This window comes from Cervus canadensis, chromosome 4 (assembly GCF_019320065.1).
Source record: "Cervus canadensis isolate Bull #8, Minnesota chromosome 4, ASM1932006v1, whole genome shotgun sequence".
Lineage (NCBI taxonomy): Eukaryota > Metazoa > Chordata > Mammalia > Artiodactyla > Cervidae > Cervus > Cervus canadensis.
The window spans coordinates 93,209,763-93,225,723 of NC_057389.1; the positions used below are offsets into that span (position 1 = coordinate 93,209,763).

A 15,961-nucleotide genomic window follows, 5' to 3' on the forward strand; every position below is an offset into this window, starting at 1 on the left:
TCAGTGGTAAAGAATCTGCCTGCAAATCAGGAGCCTCAGGAGACGCAAGTTCGATCCCTGGGTCAGGAAGATCCCCTGGTGGAGGGCATGGCAACCCACTGCAGTATTCTTGCAAGCAGAAGTCCATGGACAGAGGAGCCTGGCGGGCTGCAGTTCGTGAGGTCTCAAAGAGCTGGACATGATGAAAGCGACTTAGCACAGCACAGGAAAGTGTCCTTCAAGTGCCACAAATGATCGTGAAGGTGATAGTGATGAAAGTCGTGACAATAAACACAATATCACAAAGCCTTATGTAGGAATTCATGTGCCAGGCTCTGAACTAATGCTTTTATGTGACTTGTTTTCTTTTACTTGCATTATTACCCCCTAAAAGAGAGCAACATGCTTTATTATCATTTTACACTCGAGGGTAGGAGCACAGTATTTTAATGTAATTTCAATCTTGCCCCGTGGTAGAGAGGAGGTAAAGTCTGATTTGAATACAGACAGTGATATTCCATTTTGTTTATTATTCAGTGGCTAAGTCATGTTGAACTCTTTGGGACCCCAAGGACTGTAGCCCATCAGGCTCCTCTGTCCATGGGGTATTTGCTGCTAAGAATCCTGGAGTGAGTTGCCATTTTCTTCCCCAGGGGATCTTCCCAATCCAGGGATTGAACCCAGGTCTCTTGCATTGCAGGCAGATTCTTTACCGCTGAGCCACCAGTGAAGCCCCAAACTCCATTTACAAGGCACCAAAACAGATTTCTCTCCTTCCAACCCAAACTGCATTCAGGGTGCTGAATTTAAAAGAAATACAAACTCTCTGTAAGAAAGAATTTATACCTATGGCTGACTCATGTTGAGGTTTGACAGAAAACAGCAAAATTCTGTAAAGCAATTATCTTCCAATAAAAATAAATTTATTAAATGAGAAAAAAAAGAATTGGCTTAAAAAGCTCTTAAACTGGCATGAGAAGCCTACTTAATGTTGAGAACTTATTTGGTCTTAAATTTTTTGATAGTTCATAAGAGGTTAGATCTGATGAGAAATCAACCCTTCACAAACCTTTAGGATTAAAGATATATCATAGTTAAGAAATGTTACCTAGCCACTACAAACAAACAAACAAACAGCAAACAGCAATCTCAATTTCAGAACTTTCCCTGAGACTGTTATAACACTGATAGAAAAATACTCTGCAATAAGAAAAGCAAGTTCAGAGTCTTAATTACAGTTTATTAATTAATCATTGGGTACATAACATATGAGTGCTATCTTCAGGTTCAGTGATAGTGTATGATTTTATGCTTCAAAATTTTGTAAAGCAATTATCATTCAACTAAAAATTTTTTAAAAATGTTTAGCCAGTAGGAATTTGCTGTGTGACTCAGCAAACTTACACTGGGGCTCTGTGACAACCGAGAGGGGTGGGAGGTGGAAGGGAGGCTCAAGAAGGAGGGGACATATGTATGCCTATGGCTCATCCACGCTGATGTATGGCAGAAACCAACACAATATTATAATTATCCTCTGATTAAAAATAAATAAATTAAGGGAAAAAGAGATATTAAAAATGCATTTATAGAAGTATGAAGTCCACTCAGAGCAAATATTTATATTTGAGTTATATGTGAAGAGACTTTGACCACAACACACATATTTGAGTGAACACATATTTCCATGGAAGATGGATGTCATAAAACCAAATAAATATGAAAAACCTCTAGAAGTTAATTAAAAAATAGAAATGCTATCTGATTATGAATATTTTTTTATTTATACCCCAGAGAGTGGTTTTAGCTGTTTAGAACTACGTTACAAACCAAGAGAGTTTCTTGTACAGCATTTGGATAAGATACAGTATATTTGAATGCTTTTTAGTGTCCTTTAATTAGAATGACTTCTCTAAGAGAGAAAAAACTTAATTAAAGATTTTTCCTTCAAAACTAAGGGGACACATATTACATAATGTTCATGGATTTATTATGTCAAAAAGTCCTTACTTCTCTTGCATTCTTTGGCCCCATGCCTCTAAAATAGGTAAGTAAAGAAGCAAATGATATTTGGGGCCTCATTAAAGATGTGCTCACAAATGAGAAATATTGCTAAAGGTGCTAGGCCATGTGGTCATCAAGTGTGAATATTTTATTTGTTAATTGCTTAAATCCAAAGTATGGACACTTCTTTGGGTGCCTATACTATTGTTTTGCTTATTCAACACTCTTCTTTTCATAAGGTGTCCCATCTACATGGAAAAAAAGAATTTAACAGGTGTCTCTGAATTCCTCCTCTTGGGCCTCTCAGATGATCCAGACCTGCAGCCCCTCCTCTTTGGACTCTTCTTGTCCATGTACCTGGTCACTGTGCTTGGGAACCTGCTCATCATCCTGGCTGTCATCTCTGATTCCCACCTCCACACCCCTATGTACTTCTTCCTCTCCAATCTGTCCTTGACTGATGTCAGTTTCAGCACTACCACCATCCCCAAGATGCTAGTGAACCTCCAGACACACAGCAAATCCATCACCTATGCAGGCTGCCTAACTCAACTGACCTTTTTTTCTCTTTTTGCCTTTTTGGAGAGTCTCCTTATGACAGTGATGGCCTATGACCGGTTGGTGGCCATCTGTCACCCTTTGCACTACCTGGTCATCATGAGCCCCCGCCTCTGTGGCTTGTTGGCCCTGGTGTCATTCTCCATCAGCCTTTTGACCTCCCTGCTGCACTACTTGATGGTGTCACAGCTTACCTTCTGTACAGATGTGGAAGTTCCTCATTTCTTTTGTGATCCTCCTCAACTCTTCAACCTTTCCTGTTCTGACACCTTCATCAATAACATATTAATCTATTTCATTGGTGCCATCTTGGGTGGAGTTCCACTCTCGGGGATCCTTTACTCCTATACTCAAATTATTTCCTCCATTCTAAGAGTATCATCTTCAGGTGGGAAGTACAAAGCCTTTTCCACCTGTGGTTCTCATCTGTCAGTTGTTTGCTTATTTTATGGAACTGGCCTTGGGGTATACCTCAGCTCAGCTGTCTCATCTTCCCACAGGAGGGGTGCAGTGGCCTCAGTGATGTACACTGTGGTCACCCCTATGCTGAACCCCTTCATCTACAGCCTAAGGAACAAGGACATAAAGAGTGCCCTCTGGAAGATTATTATCAGAAGAACCTAATTTCAATACCTGTGTCATATGTGCCTATATGTGTGTGTGTGTGTGTGTGTGTTCCTAAGACTATTAAAGGCAGTAACAACAAATATGTGCAACAAGTGATTCTGAATATTCAGTCTCACACCATATATGTACCTATCTGGCTCTCTATTTATATACTTTTCCTGTTAAAATAGCTCTAATGGAATTGGAACATTATTTAGTCACCCTAGTCATAACCATTCCAAGATTTTGCATACCACATCACTACACCTTTTCAATTTCCTTATGTATTACACAGAGCCCTTGGTCCCTGGCAGTCTTGTTTCTATAGTTACAAAATAAATTCAGCTCCTTGCTGTTGTTGTTCAGTATCTGAGTCATGTCCGACTCTTGCGACTCCATGAACTGTAGCATAGCAGGCTCCTCTGTACTCCACTATCTCCTGGAGTTTGCTCAAATTCATGTGCATTGATTTGGTGCTGCTATCTAACCATATCATCCTCTGCCACCCACTTTTCCTGACCTCAATCTTTCCCATCACCAGGGTATTTTCCAAAGAGTCAGCTCTTCGCATCAGGTGGCTGAAGTATTGAAGTTGAAGCTTCAGCATCAGTTTTTCCAATGAATATTCAGAGTTGATTTCCTTTAGAATTGACTGGTTTAATCTCCTTGCAGTCCAAGGGATTCTCAAGAGTCTTCTCCAGCACCACAAATCAGAAGCATCAGTTTTTTGGTGCTCAGCCTTCATGGTCCAACTCTCACATCTGTACCTAACTACTAGAAAAACGATTTTGACCTTTGTCAGCAGTGATGTCTCTGCTTTTTAATAGGCTATCTATGTTTGTCATAACTTTCCTTGCAAGGAAGGAAACACAGCTCTATTTCTTGCTATATATTGATTCTATACTTTTCCTTTTATTATTCCCTATTTGTCATATGTATCTATACTGTACTATAATGATCAACACATCCAATATATTATTGCTTTTTAATAATCTTTTTGTGAAAATAGGATGGGTATATCATTTCCAAATCAGAGAACTTTGGAAATTGAAATAGGGCACTGTGAATACTGACTTTACATAAGCAGTTATCAATTGGGAGTTTCCTAGGAAAACTGGGATATATGCTTCCCAAGGAGTAGCAAGGAGATTACCTACCAGAGCAAAATTGATTCCAATATTTGCTGATAAATCTCCTTCCCATTCCATCTAACTTCTCCCCAATCATATTACTTAGTGAGACAGAAAGGGACAAAACACTGAATGATTCCACAGCTAAAGTAGTCAAATTTAAAGAAAATGATGGTTGCAAGAGGCTTTGGGATCAGGAAAAGGGGAGTTAGTGTTCAATGGGCACAGAGTGTCCATTAGGGGAAGATGATATAGTTCTGGAGACAGATGGTTGTGATGGTTGCTAAATAATGTGAATGAACTTAATGCTGTTGAATTGTACACTTAAAAATAGTTAGGAGGTAAATGTTGTGTTATTTTTTTTTTCTTACCACAACAAAAAAATCTCCTGTCAGAAATGAGAGATGGAATGCTCCAAGTTTGGGTGTTAGCCCTCAGGAATCAACTCCTAGAGGTACCTGCCTCAGCTTCAGAGAGCCCACATCTGATGACTGCATAATGTGGGAGGGGGGGAGGGTGTGTAAGCATTTGGCTCCTTTCCCCCAACTGCAGCCAACTCTAAGGGATCATCTTTAGAGCACCCTGGTGGTTTTCATAGAACTTTGAGGGTCTTCAGCTTGTCTTGACTTTTCCACTGCCCTTTCATGCTACAGAGAGTTTGCCAAACTGCAGAGTCTACAGAACAGTTCTCACAAGACTGTCCTCATTTCAGACACCAGCACAAGTGCAGTGCTTCCCAGAGTGACTCTCACTTTGGGTATCTTGGCTCCAAATTCAAAAAATATAATAACAAAACCCATAAATCTCCAAGACAGAAAGCCCAAAACTTGAGACCAGGACTATAGAAAGAAAAATATGACAATGCCAGAGACAGAAAACTTAACCATGAAAATAGAAATATAATCACACTCTTTGAAGAGAAGACCAAAATCTCTCTAGATTTCATGATTAATTCAGTGAATTTACAGACATAAAATCATGTATTGCTTCCCCTAATTGAGAAAAAAAAGAGTGTCTGAATTTTATGATGAGAAAATAAACTGGAAGGCAGAGGTGAGGAATACAAATCAGCCTCTTCCAGGCTCTACTGGATCTTTCCTAATACATTCACTTTTCTCCTTTTCCTCCTCCATTAAATTAGCAAACCCTCAGGGACTGAGAGACCATGGACCAGTTTGGCTAATTATCTGCTCTGTGCATGGAGGTCTCCAGGCTGAATTACTGTAAATAATCAGGCTGTGCTTCCCAGACCTTCAGTTAGCCAGCTCTAGTCCAATGGGATCCATACCTGTGTGTCTCATCCTCCCAGAGTTATTGTCTGCACCAGGAGGCCCACACCTGAGTCTGTCTTACTGCCTGTTCTTAGGACAAAGCTTCAGTCTTCATCCAACAGCAGGTAGGGGACAGGCAGCCAATCTGCAACCCTCAGTCTTGGTCCAGCAGAGACACAGCCCAGCCCAGAGACTGCCAAGTGCAGTGGGAGACACTGAATGCAGGAGGGATGAGGGAGACTTGTATGCTCACCATCAAGGCAGTGGGACAGTTATAATAGTCAGTGGGAGGCCACCAAAATGCAAAGATCAGCTCAGAGCCTACGAGGTTTATGTTATTGTTAGTGGTGGGGATCCTAGAATGCCTATTCAAGTTTTGTTTTCCTTCCACACTGATTCTATCTTCCTTGGGCATCTTTTCTACCTGATTAGGAAATGGGTCCTTCTAAAAGTGTTCCCTAAGTACTCCAGTTGATCTTGAAGGTGATGGTAATGAAATGATGACAATAACCACAGTATTACAAAGACTTATGTAGGAATCCATATGCCAGAGGCTGGAGTAATTTTTTAATGTAGTTTGTTATTTTATTTGCATTGGAAGTGTGAATGTTTTAGTCACTAATTCATGTCCAACTCTTTACAACCCCATGGACTGTAGTCTGCCAGGCTCCTCTGTCAATGGAATTCTCCAGGCAAGAATACTAGAGTGGGTTGCCATTCCCTTCTCCAGGGGATCTTCCCAATCCAGGGATCAAACCTGGGTCACCTGCATTACCGGTAGATTCTTTACCATCTGAGCCACCAGGGAAACCACAAGAATACTGGAGTGGGTTGCCATTCTGTTTTTCAGCGGATCTTCCAAACCCAGGGACTGAACCCAGGTCTCCTCTATTGCAGACAGATTCTTTATTCTTTGAGCCAACAGGGAAGCCCTTTATCTGCATTCCCATCCCCCAAAAGAGAGCAACATGCATTATTATCATTTTCCACCTGAGGATAGGAATTTTGATTTTAATGTAATTTTGATCAGGCTCTGTGGTAGAGAAGGGGATAAAGTCAGATTCAAATGCAGACAGTGAAACTCCATTTATAAGGCACCTTGACAGTATTGTCACTTGTGACACTCCTTTACAGGGCAAAAGTGACACTCCATTTGCAAGTCACCTTGACAGTATTCTCTACTGCCAATCCAGCCAACATTCAAGGGGCTGAATTTAGGAGAAACACAAACTCTCTATAAGGAAGAATTGGCATGAAAAGCTCTCTTAAGCTGGCATAAAGAGGCCAACTTATTGTTTGAGACCTGATTAGGTCTTAAATTTTTTGACCGTTCATAAGAGGTGGGGTTTGATGAAAAATCAAGCCTTCATATATGTTCAGGAGTAGAGGGATGTTTAAGAAGTTTTACCTGGCCATGACAAACAAATACAGCAAAATGTAAACTCAACCTCCAATCTTTTTCTGAAAGTATTTGATACTGATTGAAAAAAAATTCTGTGTGTCTTTGGAAACATGTTATGTAGGACTTCCACCCATTTCTTATCAACTTTTTTTTCTGATATTGAGTTTCACAGGCTCTTTCTATATTTTGAGGATTAATTCTTTGTCTGTAGCTTCATTTGCAAATATTTTTTCCTATTTTGAGGTTTGTCTTTTCATCTCAATTATGGTTATCTTATTTATGGTTATGGACATATATGATTTATGTCAAGTAATGTTCTTCCTATGTTTTTCCTCTAATACTTTATTTGTGAATTGATTAAATCCAGTTTGGACACTTATCTAGGTGCCTCTACCATTGTTTTGTGTATTCAACACTCTCTACTTTTTTTGAAAGGTGTCCCATCAACATGAAACCACCGAATCTAACAGGTGTCTCAGAATTCCTCCTCCTAGGCCTCTCAGATGATCCAGACCTGCAGCCCCTCCTCTTCGGACTCTTCTTGTCCATGTACCTGGTCACTGTGCTTGGGAACCTGCTCATCATCCTGGCTGTCATCTCTGATTCCCACCTCCACATCCCCATGTACATCTTCCTTTCTAACCTGTCATTGACTGACGTCAGTTTCAGCACCACTACCATCCCCAAGATGCTAGTAAACCTCCAGACACACAGCAAATCCATCACCTATGCAGGCTGCCTAACTCAACTGACCTTTTTTTCTCTTTTTGCCTTTTTGGAGAGTCTCCTTATGACAGTGATGGCCTATGACCGGTTGGTGGCCATCTGTCACCCTCTGCACTACCTGGTCATCATAAACCCCCGCCTCTGTGGCTTGTTGGCCCTGGTGTCATTCTCCATCAGCCTTTTGACCTCCCTGCTGCACTACTTGATGGTGTCACAGCTTACCTTCTGTGCAGATGTGGAAATCCCTCATTTCTTTTGTGAACTTTCTCAACTCCTCAAACTTTCCTGTTCTGACACCTTCATCAATAACATATTAATCTATTTCATTGGTGCCATCTTGGGTGGAGTTCCACTCTCGGGGATCATTTACTCTTATACTCGAATTATATCCTCCATTCTGAGGGTCTCCTCATCAGATGGGAAGTACAAAGCCTTCTCTACCTGTGGTTCTCATCTGTCAGTTGTTTGCTTATTTTATGGAACTGGCCTTGGGGTATACCTCAGCTCAGCTGTCTCATCTTCCCACAGGAGGGGTGCAGTGGCCTCAGTGATGTACACTGTGGTCACCCCTATGCTGAACCCCTTCATCTACAGCCTAAGGAACAAGGACATCAAGAGTGCCCTGTGGAGAATTATAATCAGAAAATTCTAATTTCAATACTTGTGTAATTTTTCTGTTGTTGTTTGTTAAGACTGTAAAAGACAGTAAAATCAAATATGTGCAACAAGTAACTGTGAATCTGCAGTTCCATAGCATATATGTAGCAATCTGGCTTTCTGGTTGCACATTTTTTCCCTCTTAAATTAGCTCTACTGAAATTGGGACATTATTTGGGGGTCATAACCCTTCCAAGATTTTGCACACCACCTCACTGTACAGTTCTCAATTTCCTTATGTATTGCCCAAAGCCCTTGGTCACAGGCAATCTTATTTCTATCACCTCCAAATAAACACAGATCTATTTCTTGTCATATACTGAATCTATGGGGTTTCCTGCTGGCCTAACAGTAAAGAATCCTCCTGCAGTACAGGAGATTGGGGTTCAATCCCTGGGTTGGGAAGATCTCCTGGAGAAGGAAATGGCAACTCACCCAGTATTCTTGCCTGGGAAATCTCATGGACAGAGGAGCCTGGCAGGCTACAGTCCCTGAGGTCCCAAAACATCTTAGTGACTAAACAACAACTTACTCTATGTTTTCCTATTATTATTCCCTATTTGTTACATGTATCTAAACCCTACCTTAATGACCAAGACATCTAATATATTTTTGCTCCTTAATGAATTTTGGGCAAATAGGATGGGTATTTCATTTCATTTCCAAACCAAAGTATTCTGATATCAAAATAGGACACTATGAATACTAAGTTTGAAAAAGAAGTTGTTAACTTGGACTTTACTAGGGAAACTGGGATGTGTGCTTCCTGAAGGGTAGATATAGAGTACCCACCAAAGTCAATTCCCAATTTTCCTGATAATTCTCCATTCCATTCCGTCTAACTTCTCCCCAATTTTATTACATAACTGAAGTTGCTCAGTTGTGTGTGACTTTTCACAATCCCATGGACTGTAGCCTACCAGGCTCCTCTGTCTGTTGAATTTTCCAGGCAAGAGTACTGGAGTGGGTTGCCATTTCCTTCTCCAGTGGATCTGCCCAACCCGGGGATCGAACCAAGGTCTCCCTCATTGCAGGCAGACACTTTTCCCTCTGAGCCACCAGGGAAGCCCAATCATATTACATAATCAGACAAAAAGAACAGAAATTGAGTGATTCCACTGATATGAAGGACCTAAAGTAGTCAAAGAATAGACAGAGAAGAGAATGATGGTTGCCAGAGGCTTTGGGAGGAGGAAAGGGGAGTTAGTGTTTAATGGGCACAGAGTTTCAGTTGGAGAAGACAAAATAGTTCTGGAGATGAATCGTGGTGATGGTTGCAAAACAACATGAATATACTTAATGCCACTTAACTGTACACTTAAAAATAGTTAACAGGGTAAAATTAATATTATGTTGTTTTACCACACACACACACACACACACAATCAGTCAGAAATGAGAGACAATTTCCCCAAATGTTGGGTGTTACTCAGCCCTCAAGATTCATGTAGATGTATGGCAAAACTATCACAATATTATAAAGTAATTATGCTCCAATTAAAATAAAGAAACTTTTTAGAAAAGAATCAACTTCTAGAGAGATCTCCCTCTGCTACAGAGAGCCCAAGGCAGCCCACATCCGAAGACTGTATGATGTGAGTATGTAAGCATTTGATTCCTTTTCCCCCAACTGCAGCCAACTCTAAGGGATCATCTTTAGAGCACCCTGGTGGTTTTCATAGACCTCTGAGGGGCTTCAACTTGGCTTTACTTTTTCCACTGCCCTTTCATACTGAAGAAAACTTGCCACACCACAAAATCGAGAGAACCATCCTCACAAGACTGCCCTCATATCAGATACCACCACAAATGCAGTGGTTCCCAGGGATGTCCAATTTGTGCTGAATGTGCTCAGTGCTCAATCGTATCCAACACTTAGCAACCCCATGGACTGTAGCCCACCAGGCTCCTCTGTCCATGGAGTTTTCCAGGCAAGAATACTAGAGCTGGTTGCCATTTCCTATCCCAGAGGATCTTCACAACCCAGGGATAGACCCCACATCTGTTTTGTCTCCTGCAGGGCAGGTGGGTTCTTTACCACTGCGCCCCTTGGGAAGTCCCATGTCCAATGTAATTGAATATTCTTATTATCTGATAGGCAGAAAACTAGATAAATATATGCAGCTTAATTGAGAAAACTACATATCTAGTTTTCTGTCTATCAGTTAATGAGGAATTAATCTCTGAGTTCCTCATACATAGACTATGACCCACGAGTACTGCAAGGATAAGATGTAGAAGGTCACAACAGACCACATCTCACATATCCTGCTTTAAAACTAAAAGGACACTGTCTTAATGAACACCAAGAGTTCAAACACAAAGGTTTTAAAGAAAAAGAGAGAGGTATGACCTCTTTATTGATTAGAAATAAGCAATGCAGGAGATGCCAGAGACCTGGGTTTGATTCCTGGGTTGGGAAGATCCCCTGGAGGAGAACACAGCAACCCACTCTAATATTCTTGCCTGGAGAATCCCATGGACAGAGGAGCCTGGTGGGCTATAGACCAAAGGTCATAAAGAGTCAGACATGACTGAGGGATGAACACTGAGATGTTTGTATCACTCTGCCACTGGAAAGACTGTGGCTTATTCTAACAGTGATGGAAGGACTCTATGGGTGTAAGAGAAACAAGAGGTATATCTGACTGTATGGCTAGGAACAGCAAGGTGGGATCTGCAGAAGTACCCACAACAGGGCAAGTTTTTCATGTTCTAGTTCTTCTCTGGGGAATTTTTCTTGAAAAGATGATGTTTTGGAGCCAAGGTCCCATTTTTATATTTGCTTTTATTTTCATTATCTTAGGAGGTAGGTCAAAAAAGATCTTGCTGTGCCTTATGTCAAGGAGTGTTCTTCTGATGTTTTCCTCTAAGAACTTTAAACTGCCCAGTCTTATATTTAGGTCTTTAATCTATTTTGAGTTTATTTTTGTGTATGGTGTTAGGGAGTGGTAGGAATGTAGATTAATACAGCCACTATGGAGAACAGTATTGAGGTTCCTTAAAAAATTAAAAATACAGCTTCCATATGATCCAGCAATCACAGTGCTGGGCACACACTGAGAAAACCGTAAATCAAAAACACACATGCACCCCAATGTTCCTTGCAGCACTATTCACAATAACCAGGACATACAAGCAACCTAAACATCCATCAACAGATGAATGGATAAAGATGTGGTACATATATACAATGGAATGTTACTCAGCCATAAAAAAGAATGACATTGGGTCATTTGTAGAGACATGGATGGACCGGACCTAGAGACAGTCATACAGAGTGAAGTGAGTCCAAAAGAAATAAACAAATATCTAGAAAAAAAATCTAGAAAAACAGTACAGATGAACCTATTTGCAGGGCAGGAATAGAGACACAGACATGGAGAATGGGCTTGTGGTCATACAACAGGAGAAGGGTGGGATAAATTGGGAGACTAGAAATGACATTTGTGTACTGTATGAAACAGATAGCCAGTGGGAAGCTACTGTATAGCGCAGAGAGCTCAGCTGGGTGCTCTGTGGTGACCTAGGTGGGTGGGATGGGGAAGCGGGAGTGAGGTCCACGGGGGAAGGGATATGTGTGTACACATGCGTGATTCACTTTGTTGTACTGCAGAAACTAACACAGCATTGTAAAGCAACTATACTCCAATTTTTAAAAATTTGCAAATATGAAAAACAAGTTCAGATATATATTAAAATTTAATGGTTAATCATTGGCGCATTGTACATTAATACTATCTTCAAGATCAGCAATGCCAAATGGCTTTGTTCTTTCAACAAAAACATATTCATCAAAATGTGAAGTTCACCAAGACCAAGTGTTTATCAGTTACATCTGAAGAGACTGACCAAACCACCCACACATTTGAGTGAGTTCTTATCCCCATGAGAGATGTATCTCATAAAACCAAAAAGCGAGGAAAAACACTTAAAGTTAACTAGCAAACAGGAATGCTATCTGACTGTGAACATTTGATTTTAATTTAGAGTCCAGTGAGTAAGGTTTTATCTCTTTAGAACTGCGTTGCAAATCAATGAACTTTCTTGTACTACATTTAGATAAGATACAGAACATTTGAGTGCTTTTTAGTGTCCTCTAAATATAATTTTTTTAATCAGAAGAGTATTTTTTCGTTTTTATTTTCCCATTAAAACTAGGGAGCGGATATATTATTGTGTTCATAGACTTGTTATCTCAAAATGTTCTTATCTTGCTAACGTTCTTTGGCCCCATGCCTTTAAAATCAGTGCTAAAGAAACTAATGATGACTTCCCTGGAGGCTCAGTGGTAAAGGAATCTGCCTGCCAGTGCAGGAGATGTGGGTTAGATCCCTGGGTCAGTAAGATTCCTAGAAGAAGAAATTGGCAAACCACTCCAGTGTTCTTGCCTGGGAAATCCCATGGACAGAGGAGCCTGGCAGGCTACAATCCATGGGGTCGCAAAAGAGTTGGACATGACTTAGCAACTGAACAACAACAACTAGGTGTTCTTTAAATATTCCGGTATGTTCGCAGCAACATGGATGGACATAGAGAGTGTCATACTGAGTGAAATAAGTCAGAGAAGGAGAAATATCATATGACATCCCTTATATGTGGGATCTGAAAAGATAATACAAATAAACTTACTTACAAAATAGAAAGAGACACAGACTTAGAAAACAAACTGTTTGCCGGGGGTCGGGGTGGGAGGTGTAGGGAGGTCATGTGCACACAGCAATATTCAAAATTAATCAATAAGGACCTATTGTATAGCCCATGGAACTCTACTCCATGTTATGTGGCAGCCTGGATGGGAGGAGAGAATGGATACATGTATGTGTATGGCTGAGTCCCTTCACTGCTCACCTGAAACTACCACATCATTGTTAATCAGATATACCCCAATACAAAATAAAAGGTTTAAAGTTTGAAAAAAAAGTCCTGGGTATGAGACCATGATATTTTTAGTAGGTTGTGGTAGGCAGAAAGTTTCCCTTGCTAAAGATTTCCTGCCCTAATCCCCAGGACTGATGAGTATGTTATAGTACGTGGGGACAGGAACTTGGCAGATGTGCTTAAACTAAAAATCTCGAGATGGAGAGATGACACTGTGAAATCCAGGTGGGTCCATTGAATCACATGAGTCCTTCAGAGCAGAGAGGCTTTCCTGGCCACAACCAGAGTGAGGTGGTCCACAGAAGTAGGGTTAGAGGGGTGAGCCCTTGATACTTTGAAGAAGGAGCATCCAGAAGCTGGAAACAAACTCCTCCTTGGAACCTTGGGAAGGAACCAGCACTGCTGACCACCTGCTTCTAGCCCAGTCATACCCATGCCAGACTTCTATCTGTAGAACTATGTGATAACACATTCCCCTTGTTTTTGAAGTCCCTAGGTTGTTGGTAATGAGTTGAGGCAGCAGTAGAAAACTAGTAACCAACGTGTTACCAAGGGGTTCTGTCCCTCTGTGACTTTCCTTTCATTTCCTACAGTGTCTTTTGATTAAGCAGAAGCTCTGGATTGGAAAAAAAAAAAGAAGAAAAAGAAACTGGTGAATACTCTGGGCATCAAAAAAGATGTCCTCACAATTGAGAAACATTGCTGAAGGTGCTGGAGTGTGAGGTCTTCAAGAGTGAAAACTATTTGTGATTTATTAAATACAAAGTTTGGACACTTATCTGGGTGCCTCCACAATTGTTGCTTATTCAACACTTTCTCCTTTTTTGTAAAGATACCTCATCAACATGGAACCTCAGAATCTAACAGGTCTCTCAGAATTCCTCCTCTTGGGCCTCTCAGATGATCCAGACCTGCCGCCCCTCCTCTTTGGACTCTTCCTGTCCATATACCTGGTCACCGTGTTTAGGAACCTGCTCATCATTCTGGCTGTCATCTCTGACCCCCACCTCCACACCCTCATGTATTCCTTCCTTTCCAGTTTGTCCTTGGGCTGACATCAGTTTCAGCACCACCACTGTCCCCAAGAAGTTAGTGAATCTCCAGACACACAGCAAATCTATCCCCTATGCAGGGTGTCTGGCTCAGGTGACCTTTTTCTCTCTTTTTGCATGTTTGGAGAGTCTCCTTCAGATGGTGATTCCCTATGAAAGGTTGGTGGCCATTTGTCACCCCCTACACTACCTGGTCATCATGAACCTCTGCCTCTGTGGCTTGTTGGTCCTGGTGTCATTTTCCATCAGCCTTTTGACCTCCCTGCTGCACTACTTGGTGATGTCACAACTTACCTTCTGTGCAGATGGTTAAATACCTCATTTCTTCTGTGACCTTTCTCAACTCCTCAACCTTTCCTGTTCTGACACCTCCATCAATATCACATTAGTCTATTTCATTAGTACCATCATTGGTGGGATTCCATTCTCAGGGAATGGATATACTCAATATACTCGAATTATATCCTCCATTATGAGAGTGTCCTCATCAGGTGGGAAGTACAAAGCCTTCTCCACCTGTGGTTCTCACCTGGCAGTTGCTTGTTTATTTTATGAAACAGGCATGGGTGTATACCTCAGCTCAGCTGTCTCATTTTCCCCCAGGAAGGGTGCAGTGGCCTCAGTGATGTACACTGTAGTCACCCCAATGCTGAACCCCTTTATCTATAGCCCAAGGAACAAGGACATTAAGCGTGCCCTCTGGAGGATTATCAGAAGAATAGTCTAATCTCAGTGCTAGTGTCATTTTTTTTTTTTTTTTTTGGTCTTTTTTGGTTCATAAGACTGGAAAGGGCAGGAGAATCAAATATGTGCTGCAGGAAACTCAGATGCTGCGGTAATGTCACATATATGTATCTACCTAGCTCTTGGCATTCTCTTTACACAATTTGTCCTCTTGGAATAGCTTTAATAGAATTGGGAAATTATTTTGGACTTCCTACTTAAGTCATAATTCTTCTTAGATTTTGCATAGCATATGAGTATAACATTCTCACATTCCTATGTATTATCCTATGTATTATAAAGACAATGTATTGATCACAGACAGTCTTGTTTCTATCATTGCAAAATAATTGTTGCTCTCTCTTTCTTCTTATTGACTATTTCTATACTTTGCTTATGATTTTTCCCATTATTTAATAAGAGTATCTAAACACTACCTTTAGGTAGACATTAGTATATTTAGCATATTTTGGTAGACATTTAGTTACATTTAGACATTTTAGATAGACATTTAGTATATTTTTGCTTCTTAATGATTGCGGCCAGATTTTTTAACATATAGGATGAGTAAGATCCTGCTCAAATTTTGAAATTCAAGTGGTACACTATTAATATTGATTTTTCACATGGAACTTTTCTAAGAAAACTGACAAATGCTCCTCAGGAATAGAATGGAGAGTGCCTACCAGGGCAAAGTTGATCCCCAATGTTTCTGATAATTCCTCTTCCTAGTCTGTCAACCTTCTCCCCAATCATATTAAATAACCAGACAGAAAGGGACAAATATTAAATGATTCCATGTGTATTAGATACCAAACAAAGTCCAATTCATACTACTGGAGGGAAGAGTCATGCATAGAGAAGATTTGGGAGGAGGAATGGGTAGTTAGTGTTTAATACAAACAGTTTCAGTTGGGGGAAGGTGAAAAATTCCTGGAGATGGTTGATGGTGATGGTTGCAAAACAATATGAAGG

At 40.7% G+C, this 15,961-nt stretch overlaps 1 protein-coding gene and 1 pseudogene across 1 annotated transcript; both read left to right on the forward strand.

Moving 5' to 3' along the window:
- The first annotated feature begins 2,232 nt into the window (after positions 1 to 2,232).
- Positions 2,233 to 8,325, forward strand: LOC122439312 (olfactory receptor 7A10-like). The gene is made up of 2 exons (XM_043464395.1): positions 2,233 to 2,720; positions 7,383 to 8,325. The coding sequence occupies exons 1-2, from the start codon at positions 2,233 to 2,235 to the stop codon at positions 8,323 to 8,325; spliced, it is 1,431 nt and encodes a 476-aa protein (XP_043320330.1).
- A 5,731-nt stretch (positions 8,326 to 14,056) lies between these two features.
- LOC122439313 lies at positions 14,057 to 14,990 on the forward strand (annotated as a pseudogene).
- Positions 14,991 to 15,961: the final 971 nt, after the last annotated feature.